The following is a 19,888-nucleotide window of genomic DNA, read 5'->3' as shown; positions in this document are numbered from 1 at the left end:
TGTTGGAGATAGTGCGTCTATACATACTACAAGCGACTCATACCAAATATTTAGATATGCATTAGGAGGAGTGCCAAGAGACGGTGTTAAGATATTGATGCACTAGAGTGGCTGGAGTATTAGTTTGACCGGAAATTTGTTACTGTCTCTCATCGTCAAACTATCTACCACAGTCCGCAGGCACACATGTGCACACCAGTGAGCAGAGCAAAAGGAGAGGTATCCATCCATCCACCGGTGGGTGGGGCCGCGGGGAAGAGGACAAGCGAGAGGCGCTCGTGCGACTGTGATTTGACTGATTGATTCGCCAGCCACATGTACTACTAGTAGTACTAGTACCTTAATCATGTAGTACTACGACCAAAACCAAAAACAAAGATCCAACGCACGCACGCACGCATATGAAAAGCAGCAAGCAGAAATGTGTAATGCGTAACTTGGCACAGGAATCACCTCACACGAACGGGTGGCGGTGGAATATCTGGTGCTACCGAGGCCCGGTGCTACATAGGAGCATGGTTAATAGTATAGCCAGCCGCTGGCTATAAGCCAGTGCCATGTCATCTACAGCCCATCTTACAGTCAACATGTATAATAGTAGATTAAAAAAGTCAACGACGTTCCTGCTCCGCTCGTGTGCATGTGCCTCGCAAGCCAGTAGTAGGAGTATTCTTTGCTGCTGCTTGATCGATGATAGAGGCGCAACGCCAGATCTGGATCGTATGGATATGGATATGGATCTGCACGCCCACGCGCACGGGCGACGCCGACGGGAAGGTGCTCGCTGACCCGCGCGTAACAAATGGCCATCCATCCATGAATGTGCCGCACGCGCGCACGTCGCCGTCGGTCTCGATGACCGGCATGGAGGGAAGCTTCCTGCGTTGTGCCGATCGGCCCCTCTGCACGCACTGCTCTGCAAGGAAGAAAGGAGTGGCCACATAAACACATACGGAAATGAATAGACGCAGTAATGAGCGGCCATGAATGGACCATGCATTGCTCCATGCCCATCACCTACCTTACCTATAGGCTATAGCCAGGTCCATGCATACCTTGGTCCAGCACAGCACGCTGAGCTATGGCTACCCAGACGGTGCAAAACCAATGTCAAACAGTACAACGCCACACACACTATGCATCTGCTCTGTTCGGCTTCTCTTGTGCTACGTACTACTGGTACGTGCTTTTGCTCCGCGCACCGAACCCAGACGGCCGATCCATCCATCCATCTCCTGCTTCCTTGCCGCCTTCATTGCCCCCAACAACTCCACCTCCGACCTCCGTACTAGTACTACTCCTACGCCCTGTGCCCACACGCGCACGCGCGGGCGCGGTCAGCAGCAGCAGCCAAGCCAGAGCAGCAACTGCACCTACACTAAGTGTACTACATTCACATCGTCTTGTACTAAGTTCACCGTAACTTTGCCATGCTCTCCGGCTTCACGTACCTACGGGCCGATCGTAGGAGTACGAGCGACATGAATTGTGTGTCCGTGTGTCGCCATCATATTCGTCGGCCCGGCCCGGCCCCTTCGATCACTGCGGGTCAAACAGGCACATGGACGCATATATAGATATATCTAAGAGCAACTCGAACGGGGCGACCTATTTCATCTCCCCATGTCTGTCTAGATCGCCGCAGACAATGCGCCGACCCAATCTCAAAACGTATCCGCGCCGACGCATTTCATGCCTAAATTTGTGCCTGGTTTGCATCCGTATGGGCACGAAACTGACGCGCCGTACATCCCCGCGATGACCGCCACGGCCCCACATGTCGGCCGCTCAACAACCACCCGCGGTCGTATTAAACGCCAGCATCTACCTCGGCCCCGCTTGGCAGTGTGTGGAACTGTAGTGTGTGGCGGGGCCAGCCACATCCACTTCCATCTCTCCGTCCACATCTGGCCACGCTTGCTCCCTCACCGGAGACCAGAAAACCCTAGCCAGCCAGCCACCAGCCATGGGGGCTCCAACCGGTACTAAGGGGGGGGGGAGGGGTCTTTAGTACCTGTTGGAGCCACCAACCCGTACTAAAGGCCACCACCTCTTTAGTACCGGTTCGTGGCACGAACCGGTACTAAAGGTTCGCCACGAACCGATACTAATGAGCGCCGCCCGCCTGGCCGTTGGAACCGGCATTAATGGTCACATTAGTGTCGATTCAATATCAAACCGGGACTAATGAGTTTCACATTAGACCCTTTTTCTACTAGTGATACCAGTTCACTAGGCGCGGTGGCACTGGCAATACCGCCGGCCCTTGCAGTATCCGGATGTCAACCTGCCGCACGACTGGCATCTGGACCCGCGGCAGATCTCCATTCCAGCGGTTCCACGCTCGGCACAGGCGCACGCCGAGGAGGTTAGCCGGTGTTGCGAGCTCCTTACACCGGAGCAGCGCGCGATGCGTGCCTACACGCCAGACACCGCCAACTGGGAGCGCTGGTTTGCACTAGAGCATGAGGAGGAGCTCCGCCGTGGCGTCCAGGTCAACCACCACGTTCCCCCGCCGACCCAGAGGTTTTGCCAGAGGAAGAGGAGGCAGAGGCGACGTACCAAGCCGCCCTCGAGGGGGCCCTGGAGCGCGCACTGGAATGGGGCTGGACCATGCCCTCGCCTTGTCGGCGGCGGGGACTCCGTCCATGCTCCGCTGTTCGTCCTGCCATAGCCGCCCTTCGTCGAGCCCATGGCCGAGCCGGAGTCCGAGCCCACGCCCACACGAAAGCGGTCGTCGCCGCCGCCCACTTGGCCCAAGGAGTCCTACTTATGGACCGGTGAGTTCTGCGAGTAGGTGAGCGCGCCTCCCGTCCACGATGCCGCGATGTCGGAGAAGGCGGCCCACCTTGAGCGCTGGAAGGCGCATTGGGTCGGAGAAGGCGGCCCACCTTGACCGCTGGAAGGCGCATTGGCTCGCCGAGGACGAGGCCAATGGTCAGCGGCAGATGCGCCGGGAGCAGGAGCTATGCCGCGACGACGAGGCACTGCACCTTTGGTTGGGGGAGGGGGGGGGAGGAGGAGCGCGCCCGCCTTGCAGCAATGCCGTTGTCGCAGTAGACACAGAGGAGGCTGTCCTGGCAGCCTACGAACCCGCGTTCGGGTGGGCTGGGCCGCCTCCCCTTTCATCGACCTCACCGGCGGCGACGACGACGGCAAAGGCAAGGGCAAGGCGAACGCCTAACGCAGCGTGCAGGCAGAGTTTTTATATTGTTTAATTAATGTTTAAGTGGACTATTTATGTTTTATTAAGTTTATTTCGGCCACGTGTTTATCATTTACATTTATTTGGACGCGGGCAAATATGGGTCTGCCTCCCTCGTTGGGCGCATCAGTCCACCCAAACTAAAAAGCGGACGCGCCGGTTCGCCAGGTCAACCCAAAAGCGGATAAGATAAGTGTTCGTTTGGGTCATCGCGTTCGAGTTGCTATGATGGGATGCATGCACTGAACGGTACATGCAACACACCAAATGGAATGAATATTTTGATGAGGTTCACACAAGTTTAAAGCACGCAAGGCGGCACGCGCCGATCTATCTATTTACTCAAATCTCTCGCGAAAACAGTGCTTTCGGTCCTACAACTAATCCGGCCATGGACTGGATACCACGCCAACCTGTATGACCCACCGGGCCAACAAGGATTCATCAATTATACGTACCAGCTTTTTAAGTCGCCTCACGGTAGGGTTAAGTGGACATGAATCAGCTCATTATTTGTGCTGAAAATGACCTGGTGCTAGCAGTAGGAGTATCATGACCGCAGTAGCCCGGGGCGTCATGCTATCTAGCATGGCGCCCTAGCCCCGGGCGTCATGTAAAAGCGAGCCATTTCATGTAATATTTTTAGATTGGGACCATTTTATGATGAAGTTTCAGATAAGGGCCAGATTTGTTCATTCTCACGGTACCGAAAACAGATCCAAGGCTCTGCAGCTGACCATCACATCATGATTTACTAGCCGTAACTGTACACAGTACTCGTGGGGGTCAATAATTTGAGAGAGATAGAGGACAGAGGGCGCACGAGTGGGCATGCAGGTCAGGGAGATCTAGCCACTGAAACCAGCCCCGCATGCGGTAGGGCTCAACCTGGTTTTATTGACGTGCTATGCTGCTGCGCACACGGCCAGACCCACATGCACCCAGCAGCAACGGGTACTCCCTCTTGCCCCTTGGCCAGCAGTTCCATCCATCTACCATCATCCACTCCAATAATCCACCCATCATGTTGAGTATCATACCTACTTATCTATTCCACCGACCCTCTGTATTTCTCTTAGAGCAACTCCAACCGGGTGACCCAAACGGACGTCGATTTTTTTCGTTTTTTGTCCGTTTGGGTCAGCTGTCCGTCTAACGGACATGCGGCGGACACGCGCGAAGGATGGATGCACCCAACGACGCAACACACGGAGCGGACAAGCACGGATGGGGGCAACACCAGGCGAGCCGCCAGACAGAAAATGGCCACGGCCCTCTCGCGACGTCGGCCCCGCGTACGACAGGCAGTGCCTCGGCCCCGCGACGCCGTCGTCGCCGGACGGACGGACTGCTCCCGCTCGACTTCTCCGGCGAGGTGGGCGAGGTCGTGGAGGTGCTCCTTCCGTCGCTGCGAGCGCCATGGCTGCTGTCATGGTTTTGTCACGGCATATGTCTTAGTGTGAGGACTTAGACGTGAGGCCATCGCAACTAGGTGATTAGCTTGTCACATGTCGTACTCTTTCTTGCAAGACGAGTTTTGAGTGAGACCGCTTGTCGGATGCGTATGTGGTGAAGGTACGAACTCTCGCAAAGCCCTCCAGATTGCATCTGGTTTGCGGGAAAACGGAAGCGGACACGTCCATGGACTAATACGTCTCTACGTTGGATGATAAAATGTGTCCCACCAGATTGATTCAGACGTTTGCAGGTTATTTGAGGGTCCGAGTTGAAGATGGCCTAAGCAAAGGCACATCATATGGGCTGGTCCCGTGCATTATTGGCTTGTTAAATCACAGATCCAAGTATGATTAACCCCACGACACGAAACAGAGCCCATATGATCACACTTGCCTGCATGTGAGCTGAAGGACCATCCGTGACAGCAAACTACCCTTGATCCGCCACTTTATTTTCGTTTTTCTTACAGAAACAAATATGCCTTCGATCGCCTTTAATTATGTGCCCACTCTCGATCCAAGTGCCGGCCGGCAGGAACCATAGAGTAAAAATGGTCCAATGCAAACCACCCCATGTGTGTGCCACCTCAAAGGCAACCTCCGTCGCTCTAATTCTATTTGAGCAATTAAGTTTAACCTACACAGCCCCGGCCACACAAATACACAAAAACCATTAAGCATAAATCTCTTTAACCGGGCTAGCACTGTGCATGAGCAATCAGTAGGCGGACACAAGCATGTATCTTGCACATGGCACCCATGCAACGCAACAACTCCCTTTCAAATCCTCATGATTGATCGGATCAACATCGACCCACTATTCACAAGCAAATCTCCGATCAAGATCAACAACGCTCGTATTTTGATTGTGGAGGAATGATCAGCTACATATACAATCCTGGATAAATCGTTGTTTTCACTAGAATTTCTCTTATAGAGCTCCTTTAGTTTGACATGAGGAACGTTCATTCTTAGCCGTCCATTGATCAAAGGGTTTCAGCCATACATATTTCAAGTATAAAGAAAAATCATATTTGGATTATCAAAATTATTCGAAATAATTAAGTTCTAAAAAGACATTTCCTTTTTCTTTAAGTCGTTGGGATTTTCAGAAGTCATAGTTTAGGGAAACCAATTTATCTATTTCATACTTATTACGTTTGGTAGTCCTTGCTGTAAGCAAATTCAACGATGGCAATTATTTAACTTGATGTTGCCGCCACGACATGTCTAAGATATTTGCAACTTTGCTTTATTCCTTTATCATATGTTGTGAATATTTACTCTGTAGTAAGCATATATCCTACAAATGTTTCCCGCACAAAAAGTCCACAAAGACAGTTTGGTTGGTTTTGCCTTTTAAATAAATTATCTAATAATCTGTCAAAAACCAAAAAAATATGGCTGCCTCAAAACATTTTTGTTTCCATTCCCCATATGGTATTAGTTCTGTAATTAGATATTTGATCCCAATATTGAAAATCAAACAAAATTAGAGCTGTTTTACATGCTACATGAATATGCAATTTGTATTATATACTCATAACGCAACCTAAGTTTTGCCCGGCGTATTGATTAAGAGTTAAAAATCAAGTTATACATTTCGAAGAAAGGACATGACAACCAAGTGCCTATGTGAGAAAGAATATTTAGGGTAAAGATGACACGTCTATTTTGTTATCATAATTGACTACTGTATTAATCAGAATCAAGCTCGAAAATGAAAACAGTAGCAGAGATGTGCAATGGATGGTTAAATTACCCCCCCCCCCCCCCCCCCCCAAAAAAAAAGCAGCTTTGTACCATTTGTGTAGGGATGAAAGCGGAGCAAAACCGGATGGCACTGAGTGCTACCATGTTTGTTTTCATATTTTTTTCCTGCAGAAGCGAAAACTGATACACATACCACGAAAATGAATATGGAAACAGATGATACCGAAAACAAACATGGTGCGAATGCGGATCGGACTTGGCATGGAAAGCAGTTGTTGACTGGAACTTGAAAACCCCGTGAACAATAGAGAAAAACATAAGCAACCCAAAAACTTAATCAATTTTTGACATGGCTATAAAATAATATGATTAGGTTAGTGACTTAGCATAGTATTCTATATACCTAAATAGTTCATCCTCACCATCACAATTCTCTCAGCATACACACATGCCACCTGATCACCTCAGTAATTATTTCCCCTCACATGCATATAAAATGGTATTTATATTCTCTCTCAATATGCACACACCCAACTCACCACACATGCCACCTCACCAATCACATTAGTTACATCTCTCTTAACATGCATCAGAAATGCTACTTATGTTCTATATATATTTACAACCATATAATCTAGTAGAGTACATGCGTGTCACTCCCCCCGTCTCAAAATTCTTGTCTAATACTAAAACATGACTTGATACATCCGTATTTAGACAGATTTAAGACAAGAATTTTGGGACGGAAGGAGTATGTTATAAGCTGGGCCTCATATGGGCATTCTGCTCGTTGTTTGATGATCGAGTTACAAAGCAACCACTCGCCAATCGTATAAACAAAAATCCATATTCACGGAAGTAGAAGGTCCCATTTCCGTGTCTGTTTCGCTCAAAAACACTGTTTCATTTTTGTTTCCGTTTACATGTAAAAATAATAATCTGTTCCTGTAGATCTTTTCTAGCTTTGTTTTTTCCTCTGAAAAAGCAAAATGTTTCCAGTCCGTTTTTGTTCCTGTGCATGGCAAGGAAGTAGTAAGAGCATCTACAACCCGATATGTCAAATATGGCCCCACAAACGTCCACGGACGCGCCCGGGCGCGTCCGCTCGCAGTGACCAGGCACTCCTCAAATTTCACGTCTTGCATTCGGACATCTCATACTAGATTCTCAAATCCATACAAAGACATACAAACTATAAAAATCTACGTACTACGTCGATCACCTAGCTAATCCTCGTCAGAGATGTCGACGATCTCCGTGCCCGGCTCTGGCAGCATGGGCGCCAGCTGCAACTTCCCCTCCTCCAGCGACTCCGGCTGCTCTGCTCCGGCCTCCTCCGCCTCTATCTTTGCGCCGAGTTTGGCAAAGTGCGCGTCAGACTCTGCCTGCTCCCGCCGGAGGAACGCCCGGTTGGCCTCCACATAGGCCCCATCCTGGATGGACTCCAGGATGGCCTACTGGTCTGCCATCTTGTCGGACTGGGCGATGACGAACTCCGGCTCCGCCTGATCCATGTTGAAGCCGGCAGCTGCTGCTAGCAGCTCCGCCTCCTCCACCTCGATCGGAGCCATCTCGTCCTCCTCTTCCCCCGATTCCTCCTCCTCCTCCTCGTCAGGCTCTGGCGAGTCCGGAGGCAGCCCGCAGCGATGCGGGCGGTGCGCGCGGCTTGCGTCGCCCGGATCTCCTGTTGGATCTCGTAGCGGTGCTCCGGCGTCAGCATGGCGTAGTAGGTGATCTTGCTCCGGAGCATGGCGGAGTGCCGGAGCGTGGGCGGAGCGTCGGACCGTGGGTAGAGCACCGGAGCGGGAGAGGGAGGAGGGGATGGGCTCGGACTGGTGGCATGGAGAGGGGGGAGGTGGATATGTTAGGGTTGCGGGACGCCGGCCGGCTTAAATAGCCGAATTAGGTCTTGGACGGCGAGCCGGACCGGCTCCACGCGGCGTTCACACCACGGCAACAGACACGACGTCCATCGGACCGCTGGGTTTCCGGGCGTTTCTGCGTGGGACCCCGCCGTCAGACCGACGTGGCGGACGTGCCCGGACGCTCCATATCCGCCCCATATTTAGGCTGGATATGGGGGTGCCAGTCAACCCGGGCGTTTGAGACCCGTTTGAGGGGTCCGTCTGATTCAAAAAATCGTGACCGGTCAGCGACCAAACGAGCCGACCGAGCGTTTGAGGCCGGTTTGGGTCGCCGGCTGTCGATGCTCTAATAAAACCCAAATAACTACACATTGGCAAAAAAGAAGAAGAAAAAAACAAAAACACGCGCGCGCGCACACACCGGATCCCATCGTCTGGGCAGGCCACCTTTTGACCAGATGGGCGCAAACCGACACGCACACGGACGGCGGTGCGCGTCGAGGCCAAGCATGCGCCTCCCTCCTATCCTATCTACTATCCCTAGCCGCAGCAGGCCTCCTGCTCATCTCATCTCTCTCCACCACCTCTATCTCCATCGCCGCTATTTTGTTGGTTTGTGCACAATTTTCTCTGGTGCGGTGCGGTGCGGTGCGCGTCGCAGTTGTCAATGCCATCTGATGATCTGACCATCGTCTTGATCCGCTCCTCCCTCCCTCCATGGTCAAGACCTCGCCTTGGAATGGGGACCCTCGTCGGAAAAGAAACGGACGTCCCTCCGTTTTTTACAGCAAGGGGTGGATAATTAGGCGGAGGCGGAGGCGGAATCTTCTCCCCCCTTTCATCTTTGCTGTGGAGTGTGGCCTCCCCTCCCTGTATAAAAGGGCGTCCTCTCTGCCTACCAAGCAAGAGCAATACTTGTTGCCAACACAGACACCGCTCTGCCTCTTGAACCCAAGCAGAGCATCAAAGAAACCAGAGGAGGCGGAGGCAGAGGAAGAAGATGGCGCTCCTCCTTGTGCTTGTCGGCGTTGTGGTCGGCGTGGTGCTCGCGAGCAGCCTGCTGCTGCGGTGGAACGAGGTCAGGTACGGCCGGAGGAAGGAGGGCCGCTTGCCGCCGGGGACAATGGGGTGGCCGCTCTTCGGCGAGACCACCGAGTTCCTCAAGCAGGGCCCGAGCTTCATGAAGCAGAGGAGGCTCAGGTACGTACTAGTCCGCATGGTCGACGATATGGCTCTGCATTCTTGCTTCCGTCTTCTTCCTCCCGTGTCTCGAGTCTGGACATGTCTGTCTCTTCACCGGGATTTGGGAGATTTTGTTGCCGCGTTGAAACGGATGCTGTCCAATAATTGAGAACCACCTCTAATATTTTCCCAAGAATTGCGACAAGCATAGCATACTCGCACACACGAATCTGTTAACGCCGGGAATGTGCCGGTTTGGCAGCAACTTTCCGGCCGTGAAAAGTGATCCGTAAAGAAAGAGGAGCATCAAGCTGTGTCCCCCAAAAGCTCACATAATAACACACGCTCATCACTGTTCCAGCTCCCAAAGCACCATTTCTAAATTACTAGTATTATCACAGATCAAAAGCGGATCATAATCATACTACTGTAGCTGATACTTCCATGTTCCATGTTCCATCATGACTAAAATTGTGGGCAAATCTTTGTGTCTTCTTGCTTGCTTGCCAGTAAGAAAAACATGGGATGTTAATCTTGTTCTGAACGAGGAATAGTAATGGAGGCGCTGCTGCAGGTACGGGAGGCTGTTCCGGACGCACATCCTGGGTTGCCCCACGGTGGTGTGCATGGACCCGGAGCTCAACCGCCGGATGCTGCTGCAGGGCGAGGCCGGCGGCCTGGTGCCCGGCTACCCGCAGTCCATGCTCGACATCCTCGGCCGCAACAATATCGCCGCCGTGCACGGCCAGCTGCACCGCGTCATGCGTGGTGCCATGGTCGGCCTCGTCCGCCCCGCCGCGCTCCGGCAAAGCCTCCTCCCCAAGATCGACGCCTTCATGCGCGACCACCTCTGCGGCTGGGCCGGCACCGTTGTCGACGTCCAGGCCAAGACCAAGGAGGTATACCACACAGGCCACCTGTACATCTAGAGGCAGTTTTTTTGCAAAAAAAAAAGCCTCCATGTTATTTCTCTGTCCCCCACAGATTAGTTCACTGCTCTGCTCTGAAAATATTTTGCATCCTTTCATGCTACCGAGAAAATTTTGTTCAAATACATTTCGCCTGTTAATTGTTTTGCGAATGCTAGCTTGGTGGACGCCAGATGTATCGGTGATAAAAATAGCCTTGTTTCAGTGACAGCATTACTCTACACATTCCAAAGTGGTTGTTGTATCTCACTGCAAAAACAGAGCATCACATTTCAGGACATCATCATTACCCGTTTGCCGTTTTTGTGGTGGTTGCAGAGTTTCATAGAAGCATCTCATCTCCCTGCTTGAGCATGGCAAAAGATATCACAGAATCATGTGTCCTCGTATCATATCTAACTGACTTTCCCTTTCCCTTTCAGATGGCCTTGCTGTCTGCACTCAGGCAGATCGCCGGCGTCACGGCCGGCCCACTCTCTGACGCCCTCAAGACGGAGCTGTACACGCTTGTGCTCGGCACCATCTCCTTGCCCATCAACCTCCCAGGGACCAGCTACTACCAAGGCTTTCAGGCAAGGAAGAAGCTCGTGTCCATTCTAGAGCAGATGATCGCGGAACGGCGATCCTCTGGTGATGCTCACGATGACATGTTGGATGCTCTCTTGAGAAGCGGCGATGACGGCACCAGGGAAAAGATTAGCGATGAGCAGATCATTGACTTGCTCATCGCCCTCATCTACTCTGGGTACGAGACCATGTCGACGACCTCAATGATGGCTGTCAAGTACCTGTCAGAACATCCGCGGGCCCTCGAAGAACTTAGGGTGTGCACACATACTCTGCAAATCAATTTTCGTTCCATGGCAAAGATCATGTACTTCTAGAGTTTATTGATGGTCTTGTCACCTTTGAATGCAGAGAGAGCATCTTGATATCAGGAAGGGAAAATCGCCGGACGAAGCCATCAGCTACGATGATGTCAAGTCCATGACTTTCACTCGAGCTGTAAGTAGGAGATCAGACACAAAAGATAAAGTCAGAGTAGTAGTATAATATGAGTATGATCATGATGTACTCATGGACAATTCTATGCAGGCCATTTTTGAGACGCTAAGATTAGCCACAGTTGTGAATGGACTGCTGAGGAAAACTATTAAGGATGTAGAAATGAATGGTGAGTTATGGTTGGAAATTACTCTGCCACTAAAGCATTTTCTAGGAAAAGGAATAGGTCAGTTCTAATTGGTGTACTATCGATTTTTTTCCCAGGGTATGTCATTCCAAAAGGCTGGAGAATCTATGTTTACACAAGGGAGATAAACTACGATCCGTTCATGTATCCTGACCCGATGACCTTTAATCCGTGGAGATGGCTGGTAAGTAGAAGAGCGGAAAATATTAATTACCATCAAAGCACCAGTACAAGAGCATATCACCACAGCAGAGGAAGTTCTAACCTTTTTTTGCCTACTAAAAATGTTCAGGAGAAGAACATGGAATCGCACCCGCACTTCATGTTGTTCGGAGGGGGCGGCCGGATGTGCCCCGGGAAGGAGGTGGGAACGGTGGAGATCACGACTTTCCTCCACTATTTCGTGACCCGATACAGGTATGTTCAACCTCTCATTAATCCACGTCGATCCGATTGCTAGCTAAGGGCAGCTCCAGCGTCATTTTTACTAACATCAGATGCTTGCATTTTGTTTGATGTTGCAGATGGGAGGAAGAAGGCAAGAACACCATCTTGAAATTCCCCCGGGTGGAAGCTCCCAACGGGCTGCATATCCGAGTTCAAGATTACTGAACTCTTCCAAGAAACATTTTGCAGAGTTTAGATAGATATGACAAAGACAAAGACGATGAGAGCGCGATTCTGCGCCGATGAATAGATTAGATTAGAAATTTGATGCCTGTATAAACATAGGAAAATAGCGATAGTATAGATGTTATAGGTTCACTAGGTAGCCGGGATAATAGGCAACAACATGCTCCTGTGTTCTTTTGTTCTACCAATTCCGAAATGAACAAAGGCGTATGATGTGGATAGCTTCAACTCTCTTTTTCTTGTCGAACCACACATGCAGCAGAGTTGCATGTCAAATGATAGATAGATAAAAATACAATTGTCTGAACAGTACGAGTGTAAAGAACAAATATGCAATAAAATGAAGGAAGTAGAGTCTCGGATACAATTTTTGAATGAGTTGGAGGCTGGAGAGTGCCGGGCTGCAGTTCGGCTATCAGGGAGGCGTTGTCCTTGTGCGGTGGGAGTTGTTGCTCTGCTTCGTTGGCGTAGTCATGGTGACTAACAAGAGAGCATGCTCTCTCTTCACCATACCATCACTACAACGAGGCGTACCGTCATGGGGCGCGGTCTTCCTAAACGTATGTGGGACAAGCGGATGCGGCCGTGAGGGAGCAGGGCGGTGTGGGAATGCTACGGTCGTGATCCCATGATGGTGGGAGGACCGTGTGTAGGTGAACATGTTGCCCAATAAAAATTTATGATACATGATCACACCCAGGAACATTATGAAGGTGCCGGTAAGATCAATCTCATCAACGAGCAAAGTAGCGGAAGTAGTTTATTCAATCGGTGAAGCGCGACAATTCCCGTGGGTAGGTTTATACCCCCTAGCCACGAGAAATTCTTCGAGATGATCAGCCGGTCAAGAGTCAAAGTAAATGACCCCTTCGAGACATTCACGCGTTCCGAAGTAATAACCCGACAACGCTTCCACATCTAGGAACAAGAATGTAGGTAGTATGTGAAAGAGATCATTTTTGGAGTTGATGGGGTCTCTCTCTCCACACACACACACAGCCGAACCAAGGGGCAAAGTGATTGCCCCTCCCCATGTCTAATTTGCCTTCGCGTTCCGTCCTAAGGTGGCGCTCCTTTGGGCCTCTTTTGGCCCACATTGGGCAGCCACCTTGGACAATCCTATAGCGTTTATGAACTCAAATATTATTCTGGAGTTTTTCACAAGTTTTTTCAAGAACTTTTTGGAACCTCCCACTCACCTCTTGCCTCACTCTCTCCTTCATTAATGCCCCATGCTATATTACCATTGTGCGTCCGCACCACTCCAATAGAACCCCCCCCCCCCCCCCTCTCAAGGAGGGAACTTCGGAAGAGATTAATGGTGATTCAATCCTTAATGGCCGAGTATTACCAATCTGCATGCGATTCTCAAATTAACCGCCGCTCTTTCGGGGATAAGAGAGAGTACCTTATTGGATGAATATGGGCCGTCAGATGAAGAGGATTAACGGTGAGGATTAGGCGTTGTTGGTGTTGACACTAGAACATAGACAAATCTGAACCGTCGGATTTGTACGGTTGAATGGCTGATATTGTTTGGATCCAACTCAACTCGTGCTTTTAATACTAAAAAAAATGATACTCCAAAAGATGAATATAGAGATTACCAATCTGCATGCGATTCTCTCCTTAATCGCCGAATATTAGATGGATGCTAATTACGAATCTGCATGTGATTATCTCCTTAATCGCCGAATATAAGACGGCCCCTCCGCCCCGGCCTAACTCCTCCAGTACACACACAAGCAGTAGGGATCACCTGCCTCTTGAACCAAGAGGCAGAGGAGTGGAGGCAGTAAGGAGGAGAAGAAGATGTCGCTCCTCCTGGTGTTGATCGGCGTTGTGGTTGTTGCGAGCAGCTTGCTGCTTTGGTGGAACGAGGTAAGGTACGGCAGGAGAGGGAATGGGTGCCTGCCGCCGGGGACAATGGGGTGGCCGCTGTTCGGCGAGACCACCCGGTTCCTCAAGCAGGGCCCGAGCTTCATGAAGGAGAGGAGGCTCAGGTACGTCCGTCAACTTGCCGCTTTCTCGGATGGTTGATGTTGATGATGCATTTTCTTTCTCAGAGTAGTAGCTACTAATGTCCGGACGGACATGTCTCTTCACCGGGATTTCAGGTATCCCGGTGAAGAGACAAACTTTTTTCTTAGCTTGCTATTTCCTTCGTCTCAAAAAGCTAGTTTTACATTTGTCTAAATACGGATGGATGTATCTAGACATGTTTTAGTGCTAGATTCATTCGTCTCTAAATAAATATAAGACAACTTTTTTGGGACGAAGGTAATATTAAGAAACGAAAGAATATAATACTCCATATCATATAAGTCTTCTTCGAAAGTACTACGAGGAATTAATCCGTGCGCTGCTGCAGATACGGGAGGATTTTTCGGACGCACGTCCTAGGGTGCCCCACGGTGGTGTGCATGGACCCCGAGCTCAACCGCCGCATGCTGCTCCAGGGTGAGTCCGGCGGCCTGGTCCCCGGCTATCCGCAGTCCATGCTCGACATTCTCGGCCCCAACAACATCGGTGCCTTGCATGGCCCATTGCACCGGTTCATCCGCGGCGCCATGCTCAGCCTCGTGCACCCCACCGCGATCCGCACCAACCTTCTCCCCAAGATGGATGCCTTCATGCGCTCCCACCTTGATGGATGGTCTGGCTCCGTCGTCGACATCCAGGCAAAGACCAAGGAGGTCAGTCAGTAGTTACCAAAGAAATGCTCGCTTTTCGTATTACTTTGCCCTAAAAAAGAAATGGGTAACTGACCTCAGAACTACCACAAAAATTTGATATATCACATTTAGGGACACATAAAAAATTGGTACAAACTCAAAGTTGTAACTCAGTAACGGGGTAAAATCCAAAGTGGTTGTTGCAACGTTTTATACTATCTCCTTGCTAAAAAAAGAGTAACACATTTCGGGACACCGTCATTCCCATTTGCCGCTTTTGTGGTTGTTGCAGAGTTTCCTAGAAGCATCTCCTTGCATGGGCATGCCAATAATATATCACAGAATCTTATCTGCTCATATCGTTGCTGACTGACTTTCCCTTTTAGATGACCTCGCTATCTATGCTCAGGCAAATCGCCGGCATCACCGCGGGCCCGCTCTCTAATGCCCTCAATACAGAGCTCTACACCCTTGCGCTCGGCACCATTTCCTTGCCCATCAACCTTCCAGGGACCAGGTATTACCAGGGCTTGCAGGCGAGGAAGAAGTTCGTGTCCATGCTAGAGAAGATGATCGCGGAGCGGAGGTCCTCTAATCAAGCTCACGGTGACATGTTGGAGGCTCTATTGAGAAGTGGTGATGATGGGACCAGGGAAAAGCTCAGTGATGAGCAGATCATTGACTTGATCATCACCATTATTTACGACGGGTATGAGACCATGTCGACGACCTCAATGATGGCTGTCAAGTACCTGTCCGACCATCCACAGGCTCTCCAAGAACTAAGGGTATGTGCACATACTCTGAAGACAAATTAATATTGTTTTTGCGAGCAAAAGACAAATTTGATTTCAAAGAAAAGATCATGTGCTTCAAGAGTTTAGTGATTGTCTTTTCACTTCTGAATGTAGAGAGAGCATCTTGATATTAGGAAGGGAAAATCGCCGGAGGAGGCTATCAACTACGAGGATTTCAAGTCCATGGTCTTCACTCGAGCTGTATGTAGGAGATCAAACACACACAATAATGAAGTGAGAGCACGAACTTACTATTAGTATGATCATGATGTACCCATGGATACTTCTACCTTGCAGGTCATATTTGAGACGCTAAGATTAGCCACAGTCGTGAATGGGCTGCTGAGAAAAATTACTCAGAATGTAGAAATGAATGGTGAGTTATGCTTGCAAATTATCCTGCCATTTCTGCATTTTCTATGTAAATATTAAGTATGTTCTAATGCGACTAGGGTGTCATTTACCCACGATTCACCAATTGTTTTAGGGTATGTCATTCCAAAAGGCTGGAGAATCTATGTTTACACAAGGGAAATAAACTACGATTCGTTCATGTACCCTGACCCGATGTCCTTCAACCCATGGAGATGGCTGGTAAGCAAAAGAGCGGACAATTATGATCTTTACTACCTACTCAAACATACCACCACAACATAGGATGTTCTAATCTTGTGCTACCTACTAAAAATATACAGGAGAAGAACATGGAATCACACCCACACTTCATGTTGTTCGGGGGAGGCGGCCGGATGTGCCCCGGGAAGGAGATGGGCACGGCTGAGATTGCAACTTTCCTACACTATTTTGTGACTCGATACAGGTATGTTCCTTTGTTACTCCACGCTCGGTTGCTAAGAGAACAACTCCGGCATTATTCTTTACTAACAACAAATATTTGTCATTCGGTCTTGATGTTGCAGATGGGAGGAGGAAGGCAAGAACACCATACTGAAATTCCCCCGGGTGGAAGCTCCCAACGGGTTACATATCCGAGTTCAAGATTACTGATCTTGCAACATACATTTTGCTTAGTTTAGATTGGTAGGACCCAGACAGGGACGATGAGAGTGTGATCATGATTCCGCGCCGATGAACGGATTAGACCAGGCTTGTAAGATATTAGGACTTGTCCAAGAGATCATTTTGATGTAATGACTACATGACTATATCATTCAAATACAAGAACATGAATTGAAAAAGGATCCTTGCTCTTGGAGATTAAAGCACAGTAGGGGCGTGGGCGTGTTCTTGAATCCTGCCTTCTTGTCTTGCGGAATCCTGATCGAAACGAACGGCACCACACGTCAGGGTGAGCGTGTACCTGTTGCTCTTCACGGCATCAGGATGATCAGCCGATGGGATCGGATTGGAAGCAACTACGCCCGCCGGCACCACTGCTAGGGCCTCGTCTAGAGCATCGCCGATCTCCAGTCGTGAGAAACCAGTTCGTCTGGCAGTCCCCTGGAATCGATTGATCTGTATCATGGACCTGGCACCAGCGCTTCCGATCGGGACACTGGCATTTGGACTTACTCATATGCGTATAATCATGAACTTTAATACATGTGACTATTTATAAATATTATCACAGTTACCAATGATATTCATTTATGAAATGTATTTCATAAATAATATTACCTATTGTGTGCTTAAAAAAACTTATGTGCATCTTATATAAGATTGTTACTCGTGTAATCTATCAGAATCTTGGAAACACAATTAGAAAAACATTCTCAGATACTTCTTATGTTTCACAGTTCATATATCCTTCATATTAATTGAGTAAGTGAAAATAGCTGGGAAATAACGAACACGCTTATTCAACCAAGCAAAGATACAACAAATAAGTTAGAATTAAACAAACGATACAATCTTCTAGATTCGGTATTTGAAGAACGCCACAATTTGAAGAGATCCTTTGTTCAACAACATAGCAAAGAATCGTGCATACAAGGAAATAGAGAGTGGTTTTTCTACACCCACCCTCGATGCACCCACACAAGAAAACATACTGAAACATTTCAGAAAAATCTGAAACTTTGTGGAAATGATCATGAACAAATTTTAGAGAGGCTTGCAAACTTTGGTGGTCAAATGACATCCGAGGAGCTCTACAAGAAAAAAAAACAAAATTACTCAAAAATAGTCAAAATGTATGTGCACTGTTTGTCCAAAATTTGTAATGTTTATTTGTACAGCTCTCCTCGGATGTCAATTGACCATCAAACTTGGCAAGCCTCTCTAACATTTGTTGATGATCATTACCACAAAGTTCCAGATTTTTTCGAAATGTTTTCGTACGTTTTCTTGCGTCGGTGGATGCACTTGAACCACATGTATAGACATGTGTAAAATTCCAGATTTTTTCATTACCACAAAGTTCCAGATTTTTTCGAAATGTTTTCGTACGTTTTCTTGCGTGGGTGGATGCACTTGAACCACATGTATAGACATGTGTAAAATTCAAATTCAGATCATAGACTGCATATGCATGACATGGATTATGGTCTTATGTGATGAATTTGCTTTCATGTATTATTACATACTACATGGATGTGTTCTGTATTGTTATTAAAGAAACAGGTCATGATGACTGCCCTGTATTTTTCATCTGTATAAATTTCTCTTGGATGCTTGGTTATATTGGACACTATAAAGGGGTTCGGTCATTCCCATCATGAATTTCACACAGCCTGTAAAAAAATTGAATACTGGGTGATCCTTGGCCTTGTACAATTTCGTACTGATAGTCATAGGCATGGATTTTTCTACCAGTTCAAAGCAGAGATATTTTTCCAACACTAAATACAAATGCGCAGAGAGGAGACTTCACTTTTTTGGGCGGCAAACAGCTGCGGTTGTGCGCCCCCTCTTATTTTCTTTCTTCTCTTCTCTTTAGTTTTTGATCTGATTCGAGTTTTGAGGTGCTCTCTTTCAGCCAGCCTCCGGCTTTGGAGATGATCTGTATGACAACCTGGGACCTTGGCCCTTTCCCTCTACTTAATGAATTGGCAGAACACCTGCCGTTGCTCCTCAAAAAAAAAAAAATACAAATGCGCACCTGATGAAGCATCGTTCCTCGGCAGTGGCCATGTGTATTCCTTCTTGGCCACAACGTAGTGCAAATAATAGTTTCGTGTGCGCCATCACACATATATGTGGACCTGCATTAGAAGGGGCAGAAAGAAACTAAGTAGGCATTGGAAAGACATGGATTAGTAGTGCATAAGGCGTTGTACTGTAAACTAAAAGCTATAGTAAGGTAATAGTTATTGCACATCTAGACGTGTCATAGTTATTGCACATCTAAGTAACTTGATCAAGTATAAAAAAAGAAAAGAGGAAAGAAAATATCCATACGAATCTTCGTGTAAAATCAATGATATAGGAGTTAGATGTGCAATACTTATGGCACATCCAGATGTGCTTTAGCAAAACTGTAATATATATGTACGGGCTTGAACGGTCTCAGCAAAACTGGCCCCTCACAAGTGAAGGTCAATGCATCTCCGATTCTCCATACGCTTTTCATCATCTAATTAAAATCTGAAAGAACAGTGCTAGATAACATCATGCTTCGCTGCTGTTGAAGACCACTGGATTGACGTGTAATCCATCCACACCTACCAGCTATACTGCGTGAGACGCTTGTGAGGCACAATGAACCCACCATTGTTTGGAGGAAAGGGACGGGGAAGCCTCACTGACTGCTTAATCGAATTCCATGCACCAGCCGAGAGGAAACGAAGGCCTCGATCTAGATTGAAGAGAATGGGCATGCTTGGATAGTGGAGATGGACAGATCCTTGGGAGATGTAAGTTGGCTCCGCAGCCCCGATAGTTTCAGCGCCACAAGCCTAGTATAAGCTGCATCAAGATTATAATGGAGGGCAGCATCGAGAGGGGTGTGAGGCAGGGCTCCAGTACTACCATGTAGTATTTGCTGGATCGAGCGGAGGTGCACATCCTGAAAGAGAAGACATGTGGGATCGAAGGGATTGGGAAGAGAAAGCATTGGAGATACACGTACGGCCTCGGGATTCTTTGAGAGATTGATCTTTGAATTAGTCCTAACTACTGCACGAGAGTTTTTTCCCCTATGCTCCTGCGATTAGGGTTTTCTTCCTCTAAGGCGATCCGAATGCCCCAGAGTCTCACCCCTCGGAGTCCGGCCGGAGCGACGCCCTCATCGGCCCTGGTTGTTCCCCTGATCGAGACCTGATGGCTTCCCCCTCGGGCG

General features: G+C 48.6%; 2 protein-coding genes across 3 annotated transcripts; both read left to right on the top strand.

Moving 5' to 3' along the window:
• The first annotated feature begins 8,994 nt into the window (after positions 1–8,994).
• LOC109777768 (cytochrome P450 85A1) lies at positions 8,995–12,397 on the top strand. Of its 2 annotated transcripts, XM_020336329.4 has the most exons (8): positions 8,995–9,440; positions 9,997–10,321; positions 10,774–11,175; positions 11,270–11,356; positions 11,447–11,525; positions 11,621–11,727; positions 11,836–11,960; positions 12,068–12,397. In XM_020336329.4, the coding sequence occupies exons 1-8, from the start codon at positions 9,241–9,243 to the stop codon at positions 12,153–12,155; spliced, it is 1,413 nt and encodes a 470-aa protein (XP_020191918.1). In that variant the 5' UTR covers positions 8,995–9,240; the 3' UTR covers positions 12,156–12,397. The 2 variants fall into 2 exon arrangements, with proteins under 2 accessions (XP_020191918.1, XP_073363780.1); XM_073507679.1 differs by having other exon boundaries at positions 9,066–9,440; positions 11,621–11,960.
• Positions 12,398–13,988: 1,591 nt separating this feature from the next.
• On the top strand, positions 13,989–16,847 carry LOC109777769 (cytochrome P450 85A1-like). The gene is made up of 8 exons (XM_020336330.2): positions 13,989–14,179; positions 14,548–14,872; positions 15,238–15,639; positions 15,763–15,849; positions 15,946–16,024; positions 16,136–16,242; positions 16,344–16,468; positions 16,569–16,847. Exons 1-8 carry the CDS (start codon positions 13,989–13,991, stop codon positions 16,654–16,656), a joined length of 1,404 nt encoding a protein of 467 aa, XP_020191919.1. The 3' UTR covers positions 16,657–16,847.
• Positions 16,848–19,888: the final 3,041 nt, after the last annotated feature.

This window comes from Aegilops tauschii, chromosome 2 (genome assembly GCF_002575655.3).
Source record: "Aegilops tauschii subsp. strangulata cultivar AL8/78 chromosome 2, Aet v6.0, whole genome shotgun sequence".
Taxonomy (NCBI): Eukaryota; Viridiplantae; Streptophyta; class Magnoliopsida; order Poales; family Poaceae; genus Aegilops; species Aegilops tauschii.
Note: the sequence above shows the minus strand (reverse complement) of the source record. Positions and strands in the feature narration are given on the sequence as shown.

Excerpts from the sequence above, each read along its gene's own strand:
- LOC109777768 (XM_073507679.1), top strand. The coding sequence starts at position 9,241 with ATGGCGCTCCTCCTTGTGCTTGTCGGCGTTGTGGTCGGCGTGGTGCTC. Across the intron at positions 9,441-9,996 it reads ATGAAGCAGAGGAGGCTCAG|GTACGGGAGGCTGTTCCGGA; the intron begins GTACGTACTAGT and ends GCGCTGCTGCAG. Across the intron at positions 11,176-11,269 it reads GGGCCCTCGAAGAACTTAGG|AGAGAGCATCTTGATATCAG; the intron begins GTGTGCACACAT and ends CTTTGAATGCAG.
- LOC109777769 (XM_020336330.2), top strand. The coding sequence starts at position 13,989 with ATGTCGCTCCTCCTGGTGTTGATCGGCGTTGTGGTTGTTGCGAGCAGC. Across the intron at positions 14,873-15,237 it reads TCCAGGCAAAGACCAAGGAG|ATGACCTCGCTATCTATGCT; the intron begins GTCAGTCAGTAG and ends TTTCCCTTTTAG. Across the intron at positions 16,243-16,343 it reads TCAACCCATGGAGATGGCTG|GAGAAGAACATGGAATCACA; the intron begins GTAAGCAAAAGA and ends AAAAATATACAG.